Source organism: Podospora pseudopauciseta, chromosome 1 (assembly GCF_035222475.1).
Source record: "Podospora pseudopauciseta strain CBS 411.78 chromosome 1, whole genome shotgun sequence".
NCBI lineage: Eukaryota > Fungi > Ascomycota > Sordariomycetes > Sordariales > Podosporaceae > Podospora > Podospora pseudopauciseta.
The window spans coordinates 8,051,311-8,067,750 of NC_085892.1; the positions used below are offsets into that span (position 1 = coordinate 8,051,311).

At 53.6% G+C, this 16,440-nt stretch overlaps 6 protein-coding genes across 6 annotated transcripts; 2 read left to right on the forward strand and 4 right to left on the reverse strand.

Moving 5' to 3' along the window:
• Positions 1 to 2,785: 2,785 nt before the first annotated feature.
• On the reverse strand, positions 2,786 to 4,424 carry QC763_121990 (uncharacterized protein). The gene is made up of 2 exons (XM_062908767.1): positions 3,820 to 4,424; positions 2,786 to 3,571 (listed from the first exon to the last, which is right to left on the reverse strand). Exons 1-2 carry the CDS (start codon positions 3,989 to 3,991, stop codon positions 3,219 to 3,221), a joined length of 525 nt encoding a protein of 174 aa, XP_062771910.1. The 5' UTR covers positions 3,992 to 4,424; the 3' UTR covers positions 2,786 to 3,218.
• A 46-nt stretch (positions 4,425 to 4,470) lies between these two features.
• DID2 (Vacuolar-sorting protein SNF7) lies at positions 4,471 to 5,780 on the forward strand. The gene is made up of 3 exons (XM_062908768.1): positions 4,471 to 4,767; positions 4,851 to 4,928; positions 5,006 to 5,780. The coding sequence occupies exons 1-3, from the start codon at positions 4,717 to 4,719 to the stop codon at positions 5,507 to 5,509; spliced, it is 633 nt and encodes a 210-aa protein (XP_062771911.1). The 5' UTR covers positions 4,471 to 4,716; the 3' UTR covers positions 5,510 to 5,780.
• A 243-nt stretch (positions 5,781 to 6,023) lies between these two features.
• SKI2 (Antiviral helicase ski2) lies at positions 6,024 to 10,019 on the reverse strand (the record flags this gene model as incomplete). The annotated part of the gene is made up of 1 exon (XM_062908769.1): positions 6,024 to 10,019. The coding sequence occupies one exon, from the start codon at positions 10,017 to 10,019 to the stop codon at positions 6,024 to 6,026; it is 3,996 nt and encodes a 1,331-aa protein (XP_062771912.1).
• A 237-nt stretch (positions 10,020 to 10,256) lies between these two features.
• On the reverse strand, positions 10,257 to 12,003 carry CSM3 (chromosome segregation in meiosis-related protein; the record flags this gene model as incomplete). The annotated part of the gene is made up of 2 exons (XM_062908770.1): positions 11,302 to 12,003; positions 10,257 to 11,244 (listed from the first exon to the last, which is right to left on the reverse strand). Exons 1-2 carry the CDS (start codon positions 11,565 to 11,567, stop codon positions 10,257 to 10,259), a joined length of 1,254 nt encoding a protein of 417 aa, XP_062771913.1. The 5' UTR covers positions 11,568 to 12,003.
• Positions 11,594 to 15,260, forward strand: QC763_122030 (uncharacterized protein). Its single transcript, XM_062908771.1, has 5 exons — positions 11,594 to 11,987; positions 12,052 to 12,068; positions 12,150 to 12,355; positions 12,480 to 13,063; positions 13,134 to 15,260. The coding sequence occupies exons 1-4, from the start codon at positions 11,670 to 11,672 to the stop codon at positions 12,773 to 12,775; spliced, it is 837 nt and encodes a 278-aa protein (XP_062771914.1). The 5' UTR covers positions 11,594 to 11,669; the 3' UTR covers positions 12,776 to 13,063; positions 13,134 to 15,260.
• Positions 13,351 to 14,954, reverse strand: QC763_0025900 (uncharacterized protein; the record flags this gene model as incomplete). The annotated part of the gene is made up of 3 exons (XM_062905453.1): positions 14,311 to 14,954; positions 14,111 to 14,257; positions 13,351 to 14,055 (listed from the first exon to the last, which is right to left on the reverse strand). The coding sequence occupies exons 1-3, from the start codon at positions 14,407 to 14,409 to the stop codon at positions 13,351 to 13,353; spliced, it is 951 nt and encodes a 316-aa protein (XP_062771915.1). The 5' UTR covers positions 14,410 to 14,954.
• Positions 15,261 to 16,440: the final 1,180 nt, after the last annotated feature.

Here is a 16,440-nt window from a genome sequence, read left to right on the forward strand (position 1 = left end):
ACTGATAGGGATAGCGACGCTTCAACGGTCTGTTGATCCGAAAGCACATGCTTGAGGCATTCTTGCTCTCTGCATCAACTGGCGAGTTTCCGTGGTTCAGCCGATGTCTCATGCATTGGTGCACAGGCGGGGGTGGCACTGAGAGCAACAACAATGTGTAGAAGACCGCCTGTACGGAGCAGCATGTCATCCGATTGCTATGGCGGAGACTTTTGGAGCAACTACGGAGTTCCCATTCGCCATGCTCCATTTTGGTGATAAAGGGAATGGAGTCGCTATCTCGCCACTGCCATACGCAGCGGTCAATCTAAGAGATTATTAGCAACACATATGACTGCGGTGCCACCAGCTGCAACCTGCGCCGTTTGATCGGGAGCAAATGCACAGAAAATTCGGGTCATTCGGGACGACTGTTGAAAGGTTGAGCCAGCCTCCGTCCAGAATCATATCACACGGTGGTACGCAATCTGGAATGGGAGAGCAACCGCATGGCAAAACCTGGAGAAGTGGATCTCGAACAGGCTGAATGACCCCGGATCCAAACACCAATAAAGCGAGCACCTGCAGCAAAGCCTTGAGAGAAGCATTGCGGAGGAAGCTGCCGAGGAGCTTCTCTTAGATTGGAGTTCATGGCCATTTACCAGGTGCGGTACTTCTAGAAACTGCCCTCATTAATCAATTCCACCCTCTTGGCCTGCTTTTCGTAACGCGGGAGCTCTTCGGCATTGTACCGGGCCGTCTGGGCGACAAACATGTCAATTGAAGTCTGGATGAGTACTTTCAGTGAGAATATTGAAAGCATCGACGAGTATCTGATGCTTCGATACGCATGGTGTTTAACTCCACCCAGCAATTATCAGGCAGTGAGTGATCAAGATGGCACCGGCAACGGGAGTCCTCGGCCGTATTCCAGGTTGTTTACGGCAATTGCTTTGTATGGCCTTTTGTACAACCTCAGCCTCCTCCCCAGGTGTAACTCCACCGTTGCTTCTCAATGGTTGCCTGCACTATCATGGCGGTGTTGTAGGACAACGGCTGACTGCCTGGTGCATTGCTGATGGGTGAGAGGCATAAGCGTTGGTGCTGACGAAGTGCACTGCATCCACTTGAAGCTGACACTGCCGCATTTCAGTATCCAACAGCCCCCAGAAGGATCACTATTCCTGCGGTCACGGGTATTCGGGGCGCTTGGCTGTGGTTACGACGTCTGCATTCGTGAGGCCGTATAGTTTGTCGTATCTACCTACACAAGCCCAGTCAAGCCCCGCTTCCCACCCAGTATTTTACTCGACGATTATCATGCCGCCCTTTGTCAACAAGATCAGCATGAATAAGCCCATCATCAGCCGGGGAGAATGTGCGTTCCAGAGTCTAGAGACAATATTCTGCGAGAGGGGCAACTGATTCAGATTCTGGGTGTGCCGATAATAGGCCCAAATAGGAAAGGCGTGGTATCGGAATAGAAATGCCAAGGATCATGGTCTCCCTCTGGACTCGGGCGAAGGAGCCTTCGGTGCCGGCAGAGGGAGGGTTCTTCCCCAGGGCAGGGAGTTGCTCGCAACCAGAGAATTGTTTGATCGATCGCTTGGATGATCAGTGGTTGATCCAAAACCCCCTTCTTGCCACGCGCCGGTGATGAATCCACAAGTTTCCCGTTGGGGAGAGGACGGCAATCAATGGGAATCTGCCATTTTCTTTTCTTTTTTTGTGCTTACTACCTTGCTCGCTTCGTTACACAAAATCTGCCCTGTCAAATAAATATTTCCATTTAACCCCAATTTCTTTTTTTGTTCCTGCTTCAAAGAATAACGACTCTTTGCTATTAGGCGCGCCATATACCACCGCCCAGAGGTTTTCGGACGACAATTCGGCCCTCCACCGGACCTTTCCAACAGAAGCTGCATAACATCCGGTCTATTCAAGGATGGATTGGGAACGGCCCTCCCGGTGAGGGGAACAAGGAGGAGAGCAATGAGAAGGGCGGCGAAACTCACGGTTGCAGGCCGGGTGGAGTGGCCCGACCTCCCTCCGCTTTCCCAGGGGTTTCTTTGCAACCATCATCCACATGCTTTGGAACCGCCGCCCTTGGAACTGCCAACACTAGCAATGGAAGCGAGCGAAGGGGTTCACCAACCGACAACCGGTCGCTTGTTTCCGCTCCCTCTCGCTCCCCCGCATAACAATCAATCGCCAAGTCGCCTCGGCGGGACGCCATTCCCCCAGACTCCTCCAGCCTTCCAATATCCCAACCCCAAAGGCGGCTCTGTGATCCGTGCCTGCCTGCTGCATGAGACGCACACTTTTTGGAGACGAAGCACAAACGGGACGACGGGCAAGCAAACCACAAAACCCACAACTCCACAGGCCTTAACTCCAATCGAACGAATCCATCCGTGATCGTCCCTCTTTTTCCCACCCGCAGCACTCCATCCTGTGGAGCAAACTCTTTATTATGGAACCTGGGGTAAAAACCAAACGAGCCTCGCATGGAGGGATGGAGCTGGATCGGGTTGGATCCCCCCAGGTTCCCCAGATTCTCCAGGTGCCACTCATCGGTAGTGATCTTCCGCATCTTGTCCACCTATCGATCCGTTCCTTCCTTGTTCTCATTCCCCCGTTTTCTGTCATGGCGCTGGGACTGCCTGTCACACCAATGTCAACCATGTGGATGCCCCCCAGAAGTCTGGGGTAAAGTCATGTCAAGCGGCAGGAACTCGCATGGGTAGAGCGTTGGTCCGCACATGAAGAGTGGACGGCACGCTTGTTGGTGACGGCGCCAAAGCATACAATGTCATGATGGCCCCCGGACCCTCGGTCCTCCGAGGAGAGGTATATTATGTGCTGGATGTCGCGACGTCTGAGCCATACCACCGTCCCCCGATCTCTTCACGTTCCCAACATCACGTCCTGTATGTACATGCAAGATCTCTTTCTCTTGATCACCCATCCAGACGCACAAATTTGGAAATGGCCTGTTTATGTACAATATAATACTGGCTGCTCTATGTTCAAGTCCCCCGTCTATCAATGCTTGCCACCCAATCGCCAGATCCCTAATGCCCCCAATGCTCCCTCCCCCTTTTTTATTTTTGCTGACCCCAAACGCCTGACACTAAACATGCTGACCGCTCAGACGCCATTATGTCTTCAGAGTTGAGCATAAAACCCCCTCAAAACAGACACACCGATTTCTGGAACTCGTTCGATTGATTGCTCCTCTAGAACTGCTCGTGGCCCCAGGGGGGGGGAACGCCCCAAGGATGAGGAGCCTTGTTGATGCCTTCAATATCGCTCGTGACCCACCCGCCGTAGAAGTCTTGCGGGGGAGACTGGGCGCGTTCGCCGTCGACATAGCACTCCCAAGGACCCGCAAAGAAGGCCAGATAGCCCTTGATGGCCTCAAAATCTTTTGGAGGCTCGTTGAACGACCAGATGCGGTTGCTCACCGTGTCAGCCGCGTTGATGGGGCTCATCATGGCGTAGTAGGTTATGGGACCTCTGAACTCGTCAAAGGAGGTACGAGGAGTCGTCGAGAGAGGAAGTCTGACGCGGGAGGGTGGGATGAAGTAAGCTACATGCGGCAAAAAGGTCAAGGTTAGCGATTGGCCATGATGAGTCTGCCATTGAAAATCGAGCGTCGGGTCCCTGCATATCACCGCCAGATGGGAACTCGAAGAGTGGATTGAGACCCCGATCTGGATGGAGCTCAACGGCGTGGCCCTGTCGCCGGAGGGAAATGGCGGGAAGACGGTGGACCAACTGACTCCATCTCCGGACTCGACCTGGCGAAACTTGTCGACTAGAAGGGGGGCAACCTACTGGGCGCGTGATGGGTCTCCAGACACCAGTAAGCCTCACCGGGCGGGCAATCGGCTATAAGTTGGCCATGCCACTTGATCTGGATGTGTCTCTGGACTCGGTCCACCACGGGGGGACGCGGAAATGTCGTGACGTTGTGTTTCCGCATCGCCGACATGTTGTAGTTACTCATGTGGATGGTGTTTTGGGGAGAGATGCCGTCTAAGAGTGTCTTTTCGTGGTAATCAAATGTCTCACTGGTTCAGATCCGAGGACGAGGACTGGAAGAAAATTGTCTTTCGATGCCTGAAAAGTCAAAACTAGCAGCATCCATGTGCTCCTCGCAGTGGGACCAAAGTTTTGGCTTGACGTAGACCCACTTTCACCTTTCTACGGTTCACTGTTCGTTCGCCCGAGGGGGCAGGCTCAATCCCGTATCCGCCTTCCATTGCCGAGCGTGTTTTTGTGCACCTTCCGTCCGTGTAGACAGTGGCTCGGGTCCTCGGTATCCATTATTCACGGATTGCCCCTTTCCCTTGAGGCCGAAAAAAAAAACAAGACAGCACAAGCCACAACGTGCCACTGAATAGGGTGAGCGGTGAAGAGGCCCCTGTCACCCAACTGCGTCATGCTTTGTGGCGTTGGATTTGACCCCCCTGAGAACCCCACCATTTTCACGGCCTGAGCCCCGCACTCTGCCAGCCGAGCCAACTGCGGCCGGCAGCTGGGACGCAAGGCAGCTGACGTTACCTAACAACCTTGCGCCTCGCCAACATCAATCAATCCACTGCCTTGCAACGACAACGACATCACCACCTCGAAACGCTCGCGCAAACCTCACCGTCCCCCTCGACGACGTCCTTCCTTTCGGGCCAAACCCTTTTGTTCAAACAACATTCTAGAATCACAGCCGCCACCATGGCAAATCGACAACTCGCTCGGGATATGCAAACCGAGTTTCAGGCGCGAGTAGGCACCCCACGGTTCCCTTGTCGCCGACAGCAGTGGCAACCATCATCATGCTCCTCTGCTAACATTCCCTCCCCTCTCAGTTCAACGCCAAGCAAGCCCGCCGCGAAGCCCAAAAGGCGGCCAAACAAGACAACGAGCTAAAGAAGCAAATCCAAAACGTATCTCTCCCCTTCTTCCCCCGCTTGGCCATTATCTGCCCCCCCTCCCCCTTCTAACCTCCCATCTCGAAATCTAGCTCCTCAAAAAAGGCGAAACCGCCCAAGCCGCCCAAAAAGCCCGCATGCTCCTTGCCAAACAAGCCATCGCCGCCCAAATGGACCAAGCCGCCGACATGGCCGAGCTCTCCCTCGCCCAGATCCAGGCCAACAACGCAATGAACCGCATGACGCACATGATGGCCCAGTCCTCCCGCACGATGCAGCGCGCCCAGCGCCAGGCCAACCCCGAAAAGACGCTCCTGACCCTCGAGCAGTTCCGCAGCCAGAACGAAGAGTACGCCATGTCCAATGGGATTTATCAGGACGCCATGACGCAGAACACTTCGGTGCAGGTCAGCGATGATGCTGTGCATGAGCTGTTGGGCAAGTTGGCGGATGATGCGGGGTTGGAGTTGAACCAGGAGCTGGCAAAGGCGAGTGCGAGCAAGGTTGATCCGGTGAAGGAGCCGGCGCAGGCCGTGGAGCCGACGGCGGAGGAGGAGGATGCGCTGCAACAGAGGTTGAGGGCTTTGCGGGCATAGATTTTTGGGAAGGGTACTGGATGGGAAGGGAACGACGAACACGAGATTACGAAATGAGGTATATTTGGTTTCCTGGGTTAAGGAGGAAGAATTTCTATTTTTCGTTTTGGCGTTTTGGCGTTTTTCGGGTTTGATACTGCCAGGCATGACGCTTTGGAAGTCCCAAGAGGACTTTACCATGGGTTATGATCCTTGTGGTGGGGGGAAAGTGTTGGAATAGATCACACGTCACAGTCAATTTGGGTCACATGTGGCCAAGATATATCAAGACATTGCAAGAGCTTGTATTTCATGCCGCCACCAACGCTCAAACTCATGATTCCCACCAGAGAAGCTCTCATGCTTATATGTCGCTCAACTTTGAAGCATTCCTTCGTTGAAGTAAACGAGCCATATTCTCCTCCAGAGCTAACCTTCATCTTGCCAAATCAGCGCCTGCCATATGACCCCATAACTCCCAACTGGCCACCAAATAACCCATAACATCATGCAAATCGCTAACAGTTAGCCGCGTTTACATGTAAAGACTAGCCACAGCAGTAATATCCCTCCTGATCAACTCCTGCGCCACCGTCATCTTCTGATACAACTCGGGATCACCGATAATCCTAGCCGCATTCTTCACCTCCCTGCACGTCTCATCCAACCGGGAAATCGTCCGCACAATCGTTCCCTCCAACACATCCGTCAGATTCGTGATATTCTTGAAGCTGACACCCTTAGCCCACTCATACACCACCTCCATCAACCCAAACCTAGGCTTGCTGACAAAGTCGTTGGACTCCTCTGATGTCTGGATAACCTGGTGGAGAGTCTGCACCGCATTGACCTTTTCGGAGAGCTCGACAATAGTCTTCATGCCCTTCTCTAGGTTGTGCGTCAGCTTTGGGATGGACTCTGTCTTCTCCTGGAAGACAAACGCCGAGAGCAGAGCGGCGATTTCGGCGGGCTCGTAGTCGGCGAGGACGTTCTCGAGAATGAGCTCGGTAAGGACAAGCTCGTCGCCAGAGTGAATCTCACAGGCTACCTTGCCCTTGAGCTGGATCCGGGTTTCTTCGTCAATGAAGCGAAGGTCCTTGAGAACCTGGATACGCTGCTCGTAGTCGGGGAGGAGCTGCAGGTTTTGGTTGGAGAGGGCCTGGCGGAGTTGGTCGATGTTGGTCTTGATGAGCCACTGATCGTGGCACATGGCATAGTGCTTCAAGAAGAACGTGCAAAGCGGAGCGGCGGATTTTGTGAGCTTGACCTCCGCCTCATGGCGCTTGTTAATGATGTCGTGAATAGCCAGGCTCTTGATGCGACCCAGATCCATCTCATCCCAGTGATCAGAGGCCCAGGTGCGGCAGATGGTTTGAAGCTTGTCCTTGGCTTTTTGGTAGCCTTCGCCGCTGCCAAAGATGTCTGGCAGGATGCCCTTAGTGACATACTTTGTCAAGCATACCAAGTCACTCAGGGGGACATGCAATGTCTTGGTCCCGATATGCTTCTTGGCCTGGGGGAGTGACGTGTAGTACTTGCGTAGATTGGGCACAAAGGGCAGCAAGTCCGTGTCATTGCGAATTTCTCGATTCGTCCTAATTTCGAGAACATGCAACATTGGAACCGTCGCGCTGCTTTTGGTGCTGGCGCCTTCAGCGAGCAACAAACCAGGAGTACGGACACCTTCCTTCATCCAGACGATGAGACGACCAGGCGTAAACATCTTCCGGCCAATCGGAATGTTCAGCAACGCGCGATACAGCTCCTCTGTCAACTGTTTGAAGTCCTCACCCGCCTGGTGACAGTCGTCCATATGAACGTCACAAATCTGACAAGAATCCCTCTTGACCTTTGCCAAATCTGCCTCGGATAGTTTGACCGCCTTCTCGTGCTCGGGTAAGAGCTGTTGAGTGGCGTGTTCTGAGAAACTACGCTTAATCATTTCCTCGATCTTCAGAGCTTCGACGCGTAGTAGGTTCAAGATCATATTGTAGGTCAGGCGGAATTGAGACCGGAGCTTGCTAGGCTCTCCGAGAATCATTTGCCGGAGATCAGTGACAGGGGGGGCTTCATCGCCACCAGGAGGCACAATGATGACGGAACCGACAGTATCGAGACCGCGTCTACCGGCCCGACCAGCCATCTGTGTGTATTCACCAGGAAGGAGATTGCGGAAAGAATGGCCGTCATGCTTGCGGTATCCCGAGAAGACAACTGTTCTCGTGGGCAAGTTCAGGCCCATGGCGAAGGTCTCAGTCGCGAAAAGAACCTTGACCAGAGTCTGGGCGAAAAGAATTTCCACCAACTCCTTGACGATAGGGAGCAAACCACCATGATGGACTGCGATACCTCGCGAGAGCAGCTCCCGAAGGCGCACAATCTGGGGTAGAGTTCTGTCCTCGGGCTTCAAACGAGCAATCGACTTCTCAATCGTCATATGAATCGCACTCTTTTCTTGAGCGGTGCAGAAGTCCTGGTTGCTCAGAGCATCTGCATTCTCCTCACATCTCTTCTTGGAAAAGACGAAGATACAGGCCGGAAGAAGAGTCTGCTTCTTGAGGAACTGGACAAGGTGAACCCACAAGTTCTTGTCCTGAGCAGCAGATGTAAACCCTCCTGGTCGGCCTGTCCGGCCCATATGTCCGGGATTGTGGCTCGCGCGTGGTGGTCCACCTCTCCCACGCTGCTGTTGTCCGCCACCCCGACCGCCGCCACGTTGCTGATTGCCCCCTCTTTGCTGGCCTCCACGGCCACCACCTCTCTGGTTGCCACCACCCCGAGCTGGTGCGGCCTCAATGGCCTTTGGTGGCTTGTCCTTGCCCTGCATAGCCGCATTCGCATCCTTCCACCCCTTCTCGACGAACCTCTTCTCAGAGTCGACGATCTTGTAAATGTTTTTGTTGGCCCAGAGATAGTGCTCTAACGGCACAGGTCTCTTCGGCGTAGAAATGACGTAAATATCCTTCTGCTTTGTGCGTCCTACCCACGAGGCGAACTCATGAGTGTTGGGGACGGTAGCAGAAAGAAGAATCAAGGACACATGCTCTGGTAGCATAATGATGACCTCTTCCCAGACAACACCACGCTCAAAGTCGTTTACATAGTGGACCTCGTCGAAGATGACGAACTCGACATCGCGGATGATATCGGCTCCACGGTAAAGCATACTGCGCAGAATCTCCGTAGTCATGATGAGACAGCTGGCCTCCGGGTTGATCTGAACATCACCAGTCAGGATACCAACCTCGTCGAACGTCTGTCTGAAGTCGCGGAACTTTTGGTTGCTGAGCGCCTTGATCGGGGATGTGTAAATAGCCTTCGTCATGTGTTTTGCCGCAAGAGCAATGGCGTATTCAGCCACCACTGTCTTACCTGCAGAAGTATGGGCTGCGACGAACACCGAGTCGCCATTTTCAAGATGATAGACGGCTTCCTTTTGGAAGTTGTCAAGTTCGAATGGCCATTCTCTGGCTGGATCTGGCACCAGCTCCCGGAAGTTGGGCATTGGTCTGTTAATATCCACCATGTGCGCCCATTCGCGGCCTGCCTTTCTAGCGCTGGATGCTGCAAGTTTGCCATGGGGTTCCAAAGCTGGGAACTCCACTGGAAGAATGGAGTCGATATCCTCGAGGTCCTCCTCTTCCTCGCTCTCGTCAGAAGCACCATTCGTTGGGGCTTTGTCTGCGTCCTCATCCTCTTGGTCAGGAGCTGCCTCGGGCTCCTGATCCAAGACCTGTTCGACTTCCTTCGCCTGTTTTTCCGCCTCTTCATCCGCAACCTTTCTCCTTTTCGTAAAGTCGATACCCCTGGAGACACCCGGAGCAACCTCAAGCAGACCACCGGATCCAAGCTTGATAACACGTTCTAGTTTCTTCCTGCTGTCAGCTTCCTCAATGGCAGCCGAAGCCCGCAGCTGATCCTCCAACGCAGCTGTTGACTCGATACCCTCCAAACCACCAGGAGCGAAAGGGAAGAACCCGGCGCCACCCCGGACAAATTCAGATCTGCTGGCGGGTTTCCTAGTCATGGACGTGCTGTTCTTCGCCGTGGCATGCGAGGCCGGAACAGTGACATTTCTGTAGCCTGTGACCCGACCCTCAAGCCCATGACGCACGAAGCGGGTGACGGTGCGGGTCTGGCTGGGCGCAATGCTGAAGAGCAGGGAGTAGTCAATCGGGGTGTCCCATCGTTGCTGAAGCTTGTCGAGCCACTCGTCCGAGAATGTGGTCGATGGCGACAGGAATTTCCGCTCGAGTTCGGCGCGCAGCTCATCAGGGTCTTGCTTCTTGGGCGGCTTAACTACCTTGTGGTCAAGGATGTCGTCAATTGCATCGAATGTGGAATTGTCGTCCAGGTGAAGCCGTTGTATGGCATCTTGGAGATCGGTCGCCATTTCGGCGGTAATGGTAGTGTGATGGTCTCGTCCACTGCTTGCAAAAATCAAGTGATATTTTCGACCGAGTTCAAGGTGTGATGTTGTGCCCAAACATGGACGACGCCAGCCTGGAAGACAGCAAGGTCGCAGCTTCATCGACTTGCCCCGCCAAAATCATTTGTGGGGTAGCCTGACAAGGATGCACCTTTGTGACGACAGCTCGACAGGCACGCAGGGGTTAGGGTTGCATCATATCTTTAAAGGGGGCCCAGAAACATAGCGCCGTCTTCGTCTTCAAGGTTATTGTTTGAATGGTGACACAGTTGTTTAAACTAGTGTCTCTAAAATAAATGAACATTTGGCTCTTGCCGCATACGGAGTACCACTGGCCTTTTACCACAACCCATCCATCTCTGCCATTGCCGCCTCATCATCGTCAAAGCTGATGTCTTTTTTGGCCGCAGCCTCCTTCGGGGTTTCAGGAACAGCCTTATAAGACGCTCCCTCTGCCTCTGCTTCTGCCATCAGAGCGTCAAGATCGTCCTCCTCATCATTAACATTCGTAGGCTCCGTAGACTTGGGTGCGCTCGGTGCCTTCGTAGGTGGCTGGGCCTCAACCTCGGCCATAAGCGCATCCAAATCGTCATCATCAAAGTCATCCACTTCTTTCCTTTGCGGGGCAGATGGTTTGGAATTGCCACCGCCAAGTATGCTCTTGGTTGACTGGTTCGGTCTAGTGGACAATGTTTCCGCTTCTGCCTCGGCCATCAGAGCGTCCAGATCGTCATCCTCTGGTATGTTATTCGCCTGTGGTTTTGGTGGTGCCGCTGCCGTGCTGTTACTTGTCCCGTTCCCAAATATGCTTCTTGGTGGCTGCCCAGAGTTAGCCTCTGCCTCTGCCATCAGCGCATCCAAATCATCATCGTCCGGAACGTCTTCACCCCTAGCCCCCTTGGTCGCAGCTCTTGGCGTGGCATTGTAGATGTCATCGCCTCCAAACAAATCATCCCCATCGGGTGTCTTCGGTCGTTCCTTGGCCTTATCGAATACAGGCGCAATCCTTCCTGTATCTTTTGGTGTCTTATCATGTTCGTAAATCGGAAACGGGTCTACGTCGTTCGGACCCTCCTCTCCCTCGCCTCTGGGCTTCAACTCGTCAATCCATTTCATCCTGGCGTTCCGCAACGATGTCTTGTGTCCAGCCTTTTCCACCATTGCCAATGCGTCAAGGAAGCTGGCTTTGGGAAAGAGTTCGTCAAGCCATTCCTGGTAGAACGATAACATTCGGGCAGCGTCGGAAAATTCGTGGCCTTTGCCTTTGAGCTTTAGTCTGGATTGGGCGTTTTTTCGGAGCCATGGGATGCCTTTGTCTGATAGTAGTCTAGTCATGATATTAGCATACATGCCAGATCAGGCGGGGGCTAGGCGAAGTGTATACCGGGCATCGTCAAGCTTGACTCTGGGAACACGAGCTTTCTTCCTGTCGACTTCTGTTTCTAACCCGAGAACATCGGTCCCTTTTCTCTTTTTACTACTGGCGTCGGTCTTCTTGTCATCGGTCTTCTTGGATTTGTCGCCTTTCGGGGAACCGAATGGGTCTTCCTCGTCAAAGTCGCTCCATCCTTCTAGAAAACTATCGACAAAAGCACCGCTATCCTTTTTGTTGCCATTGGTGACTTTGCTGGGACCTGCTGCGGCGGGCATTGTGAGATACTTCGTGGTCGACTATTGCAACTTTTGCTGCTTCAACTGGTGTTGTTGGGTTTGGGGGTAGACAACACCATTTAAAAGAGACGCGACTGTGAGATGGTTGGCGCGTCGCGCGTCAAGCAGTGTAAGTGGTTGTGGCTTGCCCCGCAGCGCACAAGCCACATTGAATTCCCGCCAAGACTTGTTGACATGATATTTGCCTCAGGCATCAATCCACTGCTGGAGCTTCAACGGCTTGGGTCCAGCAAGCTTCAAGGAACGAGCCAATCCAGACGACCTCAATTCGCTTGCCTGCGCCCGCCCTGCTCGACGACGACGACGACGGAAACCGCCGGCCAGGCCCAGTCAGTCAAAATGTCGACCACTCCCGGAAACACGTATACCATCAGCAAGCAGATCAAGACTGAGTACCCAGTGAGTTTTGCGGTGCCGAGAAACCCAATTGAAGGGGACCAAGCTAACTGGGGTTTGCACACAGCTCATCGATAATGATCCGTATGGTCCCCCCCTCACTAGATGTCGAAGTTCTTGAGCACGGAGATGGACAGGAATTAACATCGATTGGTAACAATCCAGGCACTTCAAGCGTGTAATTCGGTACGCCCGGCCGTCCGATTACGTCCACGGCATCGTCGCTGCCGCCGCCGGCCCCAGTCTTCTCTACGCCATGGAGAGATTTGCTCCCTCATATGTCGGAAAGGGTGGTGTCGCCCAGACCATGCGGTTGGGCGGTGCCATGGGGTTGTGTGGTGGTTTCATCTACTTTTACCAGCGGTCTATTCGTACGTCATCGCTCCATCACAGCATATCGAGGCAACAGTCGGGCTTCGGGCTGGGTTTAGAAGAATTCGGATAGTGTGGGCGGGTGCAGGCGGTACTAGAGACAGGAACTGACGGCTCTGATAGTGCGCTTCTACGGTATGAGCGAAAACGCCCGGGAAGTCCAGATGGACATGCGCGAGATGGTCGACAAGGTCAAGCGCGGCGAGCCTATCTACGGCGAAAGTCAGCTTACTCCCGCCATGCAGGGTGTTGCCGCCCGCCAGTCTAGATATTCCGCTCTCTTTATGGCTGTGCTCCCCTGGTTCAACTTTGTCAACCACAGCCAGCACGGTGTTGACACCGCCAAGTATTACAGACAAGCCGAGAGGGAGCTGGAGGCTGAGCGTCTTGCGCGGGAGGGTGGGAACCCTAGCCAGTAAAAGGAAAAGGAATGAAAAGAACGATTGCATGTGCGGGGAGGGTGCTGGACTGCGGGTGCCAGGTTGTATATACCAATGCTAGAAGGCTGGCCAACAGACATTTTTTTTGATGAACACATTGCTAAGTATCTATCTTGGGTTGATGTGCTCACCGGCTTCCAGCTCTTACACCGAATATTAGCGCTCAAACGACGTTGGATTGGATGTTTCTATGGGCTTGAGGGGTAGAGTTAGATCAATGCGTGTATACTTTAGCCCTACTACGCAACACGGCAGCGGGTATCTCATGTACGTTTGAAAGGTTTACCCGGAGTTAAAGATGATTTTGACGTAGCTGACAATGGTCATACCCAGATAGTTACTCATATATACGAATGCTATGCATACAAATCTCGCACTCACCACCACGCCACCCGTGCCCACCACCTTGATTCAACTATCCTCAATCTACCCTCCGGACCTCCCAATCAAGCCACCAGTATTTTAAGCGCACTGCGAGTAGTAAGGAGGCGAAACAGCCTTGCAAGATCCGCTCTGTTGCAGGGTCAGCACTGATGCCACTTTGGAAAAGGGGTTCACTCATAACAACTTACAGCGCAGTTCGTGCATCCAGTATACCCGTTACCGCCACACTGCCCATACATGGCAACACTGCAACCGGAGTTGCCGCCGCCAGCATTACTACCACCGCCAGTAGCAGGAGAAGAACCACCTCCTCCTGGAGCAATCGCGGAAGGAGAAGAGCCAACCTTGCAGGTTGACGCACACCCAGTGCAAGCCCCACCAGGAGTTCTAGTCTCACCACCAGAATAAACCGCCGGTCCAGGGGCGGTGTAAGAAGTAAGCGCAGCGTGGATGTTCACCTGCCCTTCACTGGCACCATAGGCACCGGGGAGCCTCACCGTCGCGGGGCTAGCGTTGCCACCACCGGAGACGGTGATCTGGTAGCAGGTCATGTAAAACTGACCGCCACCGCTTGGACCAGCAGCGTGGAGAGCTAGCGATTCGGCACGGAGGAGGTAGTCGCCCGAGGGGATGTCAGCGGGGATCTTGACGTCCATCTTGCCGCAGCAGGCATTGAGGTCCTTGCTGCCCCAGTTGTCATCGTCACCAACGCGGCCGCCAGCCTTTTTGGACCACGAGTTGGAAAGGATCTTGAACCAGCCGGTGGAGGTGCCGTCGGCGGTGGAGGCGTCTGGGACCTTGGAGAGGTAGACCTGGACGGGGCCGTAGTGGGCGCCGCCGATGGCTTCTTGAGAGCAGGACCGGTCACCAGTTTGCTGTGGGTAGAGTTTCAGTGACGGTGCGGAAGGAAACCATGAGGTAGAAACATACCTGGTGCATCTCGACAGTCACGGTGCCGCCGGCGCGAACAGGGCACTTGCCAGCGACGCCACGAGTACCGGCATTGCACACAAAGTCACGGCCTCCGACGTTGGTGACGGGCGAGTTGGAAGGGGGGAGACGAGCGCAGGAGGAGCCGTGCTGAAAAGGTCAGTCACAGGTCCAGGTCAACACCAGGAGAGAAGACTTATATAATCGGTACCGTCAACCCAGAGTTGCTGGAAGGTGGCATGGGCAGCAACCTCTTTGGCGGCCAGAGCCGTCAAGGCAGCAAAGAATGTCGACTTCATTTTGAACTGGAACCCGGATGGAGTCAAGGTGCAAGAATGGAAGCAAGCCACTGACGAAGCAACGGGCAGAGAGAGGGGGAGGGGAGGACAACCGCTTTTTTTTCGGTGATATATACTTCTCACTGTTTGGCTGCTTCCACTCTACCCCAGATGTAGGGGGTGGCTTGCCAGGTTCTCACTCGCGCCCACTCGTCATACTCGACCGTTGGGCTGTCAAAGCTATGCATGCATACGGGGGCGTTCCAACCGAGCTCACTTACCGGCCCTCGATTCCTTGACTTGTCAAATCTCACCCTGTCCAAACCAGGACAGGAGGCTCGATCAGGAGTATACTACCGTGATCACTCTTTGGTCGAGTGGCTGCATTTGCCGAAGGCAACATGTCTGCACCCCAGCCGAGGGCCCCAGACTGGTGTGGTTGGTGTGTGGTGGAATACACTCTATCCGCTCGAGAAATCTGGGGTATAGTGTTCCACGGCATGATTGAGGTTTAATATGGACCAAACGGGCACGCGGACGAGCAGCGACAAATGAGGTTTGTGAGCGCATATTGGAGAGGTGCTGCGGGATCAATATCAACAGAGTATTTACCCGGGCCTTCTCACGGCAGCGCTGGGCCCGCAGCACCCGGCTTTCCGCAATTGGTGCGGACACAACAGACAGAAGTGGACTGGATGATCCGTTCCGGTTATTTTGGTTGGGTTGTTTATTGAGGGTGGTGAATCTGCTGTAGAGCGGCTACGATGCCAACCAAGTCGGTGCATGGTATCTAACTGGTGAGAGAGTCGCACATCAAAAATCAGGAACAACCCCTCGGACGGTTTTCATTCTCTGTGATAGGCAAAGCCCGCACCGACATGGGTCTCAAGCAGGGGCATTTCAAGATCTGAATTGTCTTTATAGCAACCATTGTGACCGGGTTTTCATCATGCTGCGATTCGTTTTGGGGGTCAGCCTGCATCGGCCTTACGCCGGAACTTACTGCCACACCAATGAATCTTCCATGGGCTCCTAATCTCTCACCACTTTCCCGACTGGCATGACTTGTCCGAATTCCTGATGATGGTCAAACACAGCCCTTGGCAGAAGCGGGTGGCCTTCTAAGACCTCGCTGAAGGATCTCAGGCAATCTAAGAAAATACATGGGAATGGTGGGATTATATGGCCTGGAGTACAGCACGGCTCGTCATTCAAATCCCGAGAGCTCTTTACGTCATAGGACTGCTACGGTCTGACTTATTTGTGTGTGAAGGCTTGGTGAGCCGTGGCATCTGGTAAAATCCTGCGAAAATCATTCAATCTAGTGAGTCGGAAGTTTCGATCTTGACATGAGCAACACGCCCGTCTATCAAACTGCGTCTCCAGATGCCCAAGCTCTCAACTCCACATCCATCTCCTTGCTATAATCTCCAAACCTTGCCCACAGACCATGAATCCAATCGTTGTATCTCTTCGGCCAGCTTCGCCCTTCAAACATGGCCTTTGTATACTCCCAATATTCACGGATTGAATCCTGCCATTTCCCAATTAACTATCCCAGTGACCATCCACCCTCTGGTCCCGTCAGGCCGTTTGAACTGATCCATCAGAATGTTTCTCGGGTTCAGATCTGCGTGCGTGAACACAATTTCATGACCTTGTTGACCTGGGTCGTCAGAGCACCTCATGAGCTTGCTGAAGTCTGCTTCGTCACGAAACGGCCCCCACGGTTTCCCACCACGAAGTTGCATGTCAGCAATGGAACCCCCGAGGGTGTTGCATATGGCCATGGTCTCGTTGGCGGTAGTCGGGATCCCGCAAATTTGTGACATGTAATTTTCATGTTGCCCGATAATCTGCCTCGCGTCCCTGTTGGATGACGCATTGAGGGATTGAGCAAGTTGAAAGCCCGGAAGCCCAGTCATGAGAATGAATGCAACTTGGCGGCCGCCCGGTCGATAGACGATATTGAGTGGACGCGGAACTGGCACATCAGAAAAAATCAACAAAGGAATTACGAACGAGAGATCCACGGCTTTGAGTTTGTCGAGG

What these genes read in the sequence shown, in the direction of transcription:
- DID2 (XM_062908768.1), top strand. Translation starts at nt 4,717, where the DNA reads ATGGCAAATCGACAACTCGCTCGGGATATGCAAACCGAGTTTCAGGCG. An exon ending in AAACCGAGTTTCAGGCGCGA is followed by an intron (nt 4,768 to 4,850) that starts GTAGGCACCCCA and finishes CTCCCCTCTCAG; the next exon opens with TTCAACGCCAAGCAAGCCCG. An exon ending in TAAAGAAGCAAATCCAAAAC is followed by an intron (nt 4,929 to 5,005) that starts GTATCTCTCCCC and finishes CTCGAAATCTAG; the next exon opens with CTCCTCAAAAAAGGCGAAAC.
- QC763_122030 (XM_062908771.1), top strand. Translation starts at nt 11,670, where the DNA reads ATGGTTGGCGCGTCGCGCGTCAAGCAGTGTAAGTGGTTGTGGCTTGCC. An exon ending in CTTTTACCAGCGGTCTATTC is followed by an intron (nt 12,356 to 12,479) that starts GTACGTCATCGC and finishes CGGCTCTGATAG; the next exon opens with TGCGCTTCTACGGTATGAGC.
- QC763_121990 (XM_062908767.1), bottom strand. Translation starts at nt 3,991, where the DNA reads ATGAGTAACTACAACATGTCGGCGATGCGGAAACACAACGTCACGACA. An exon ending in GGAGACCCATCACGCGCCCA is followed by an intron (nt 3,572 to 3,819) that starts GTAGGTTGCCCC and finishes TGCCGCATGTAG; the next exon opens with CTTACTTCATCCCACCCTCC.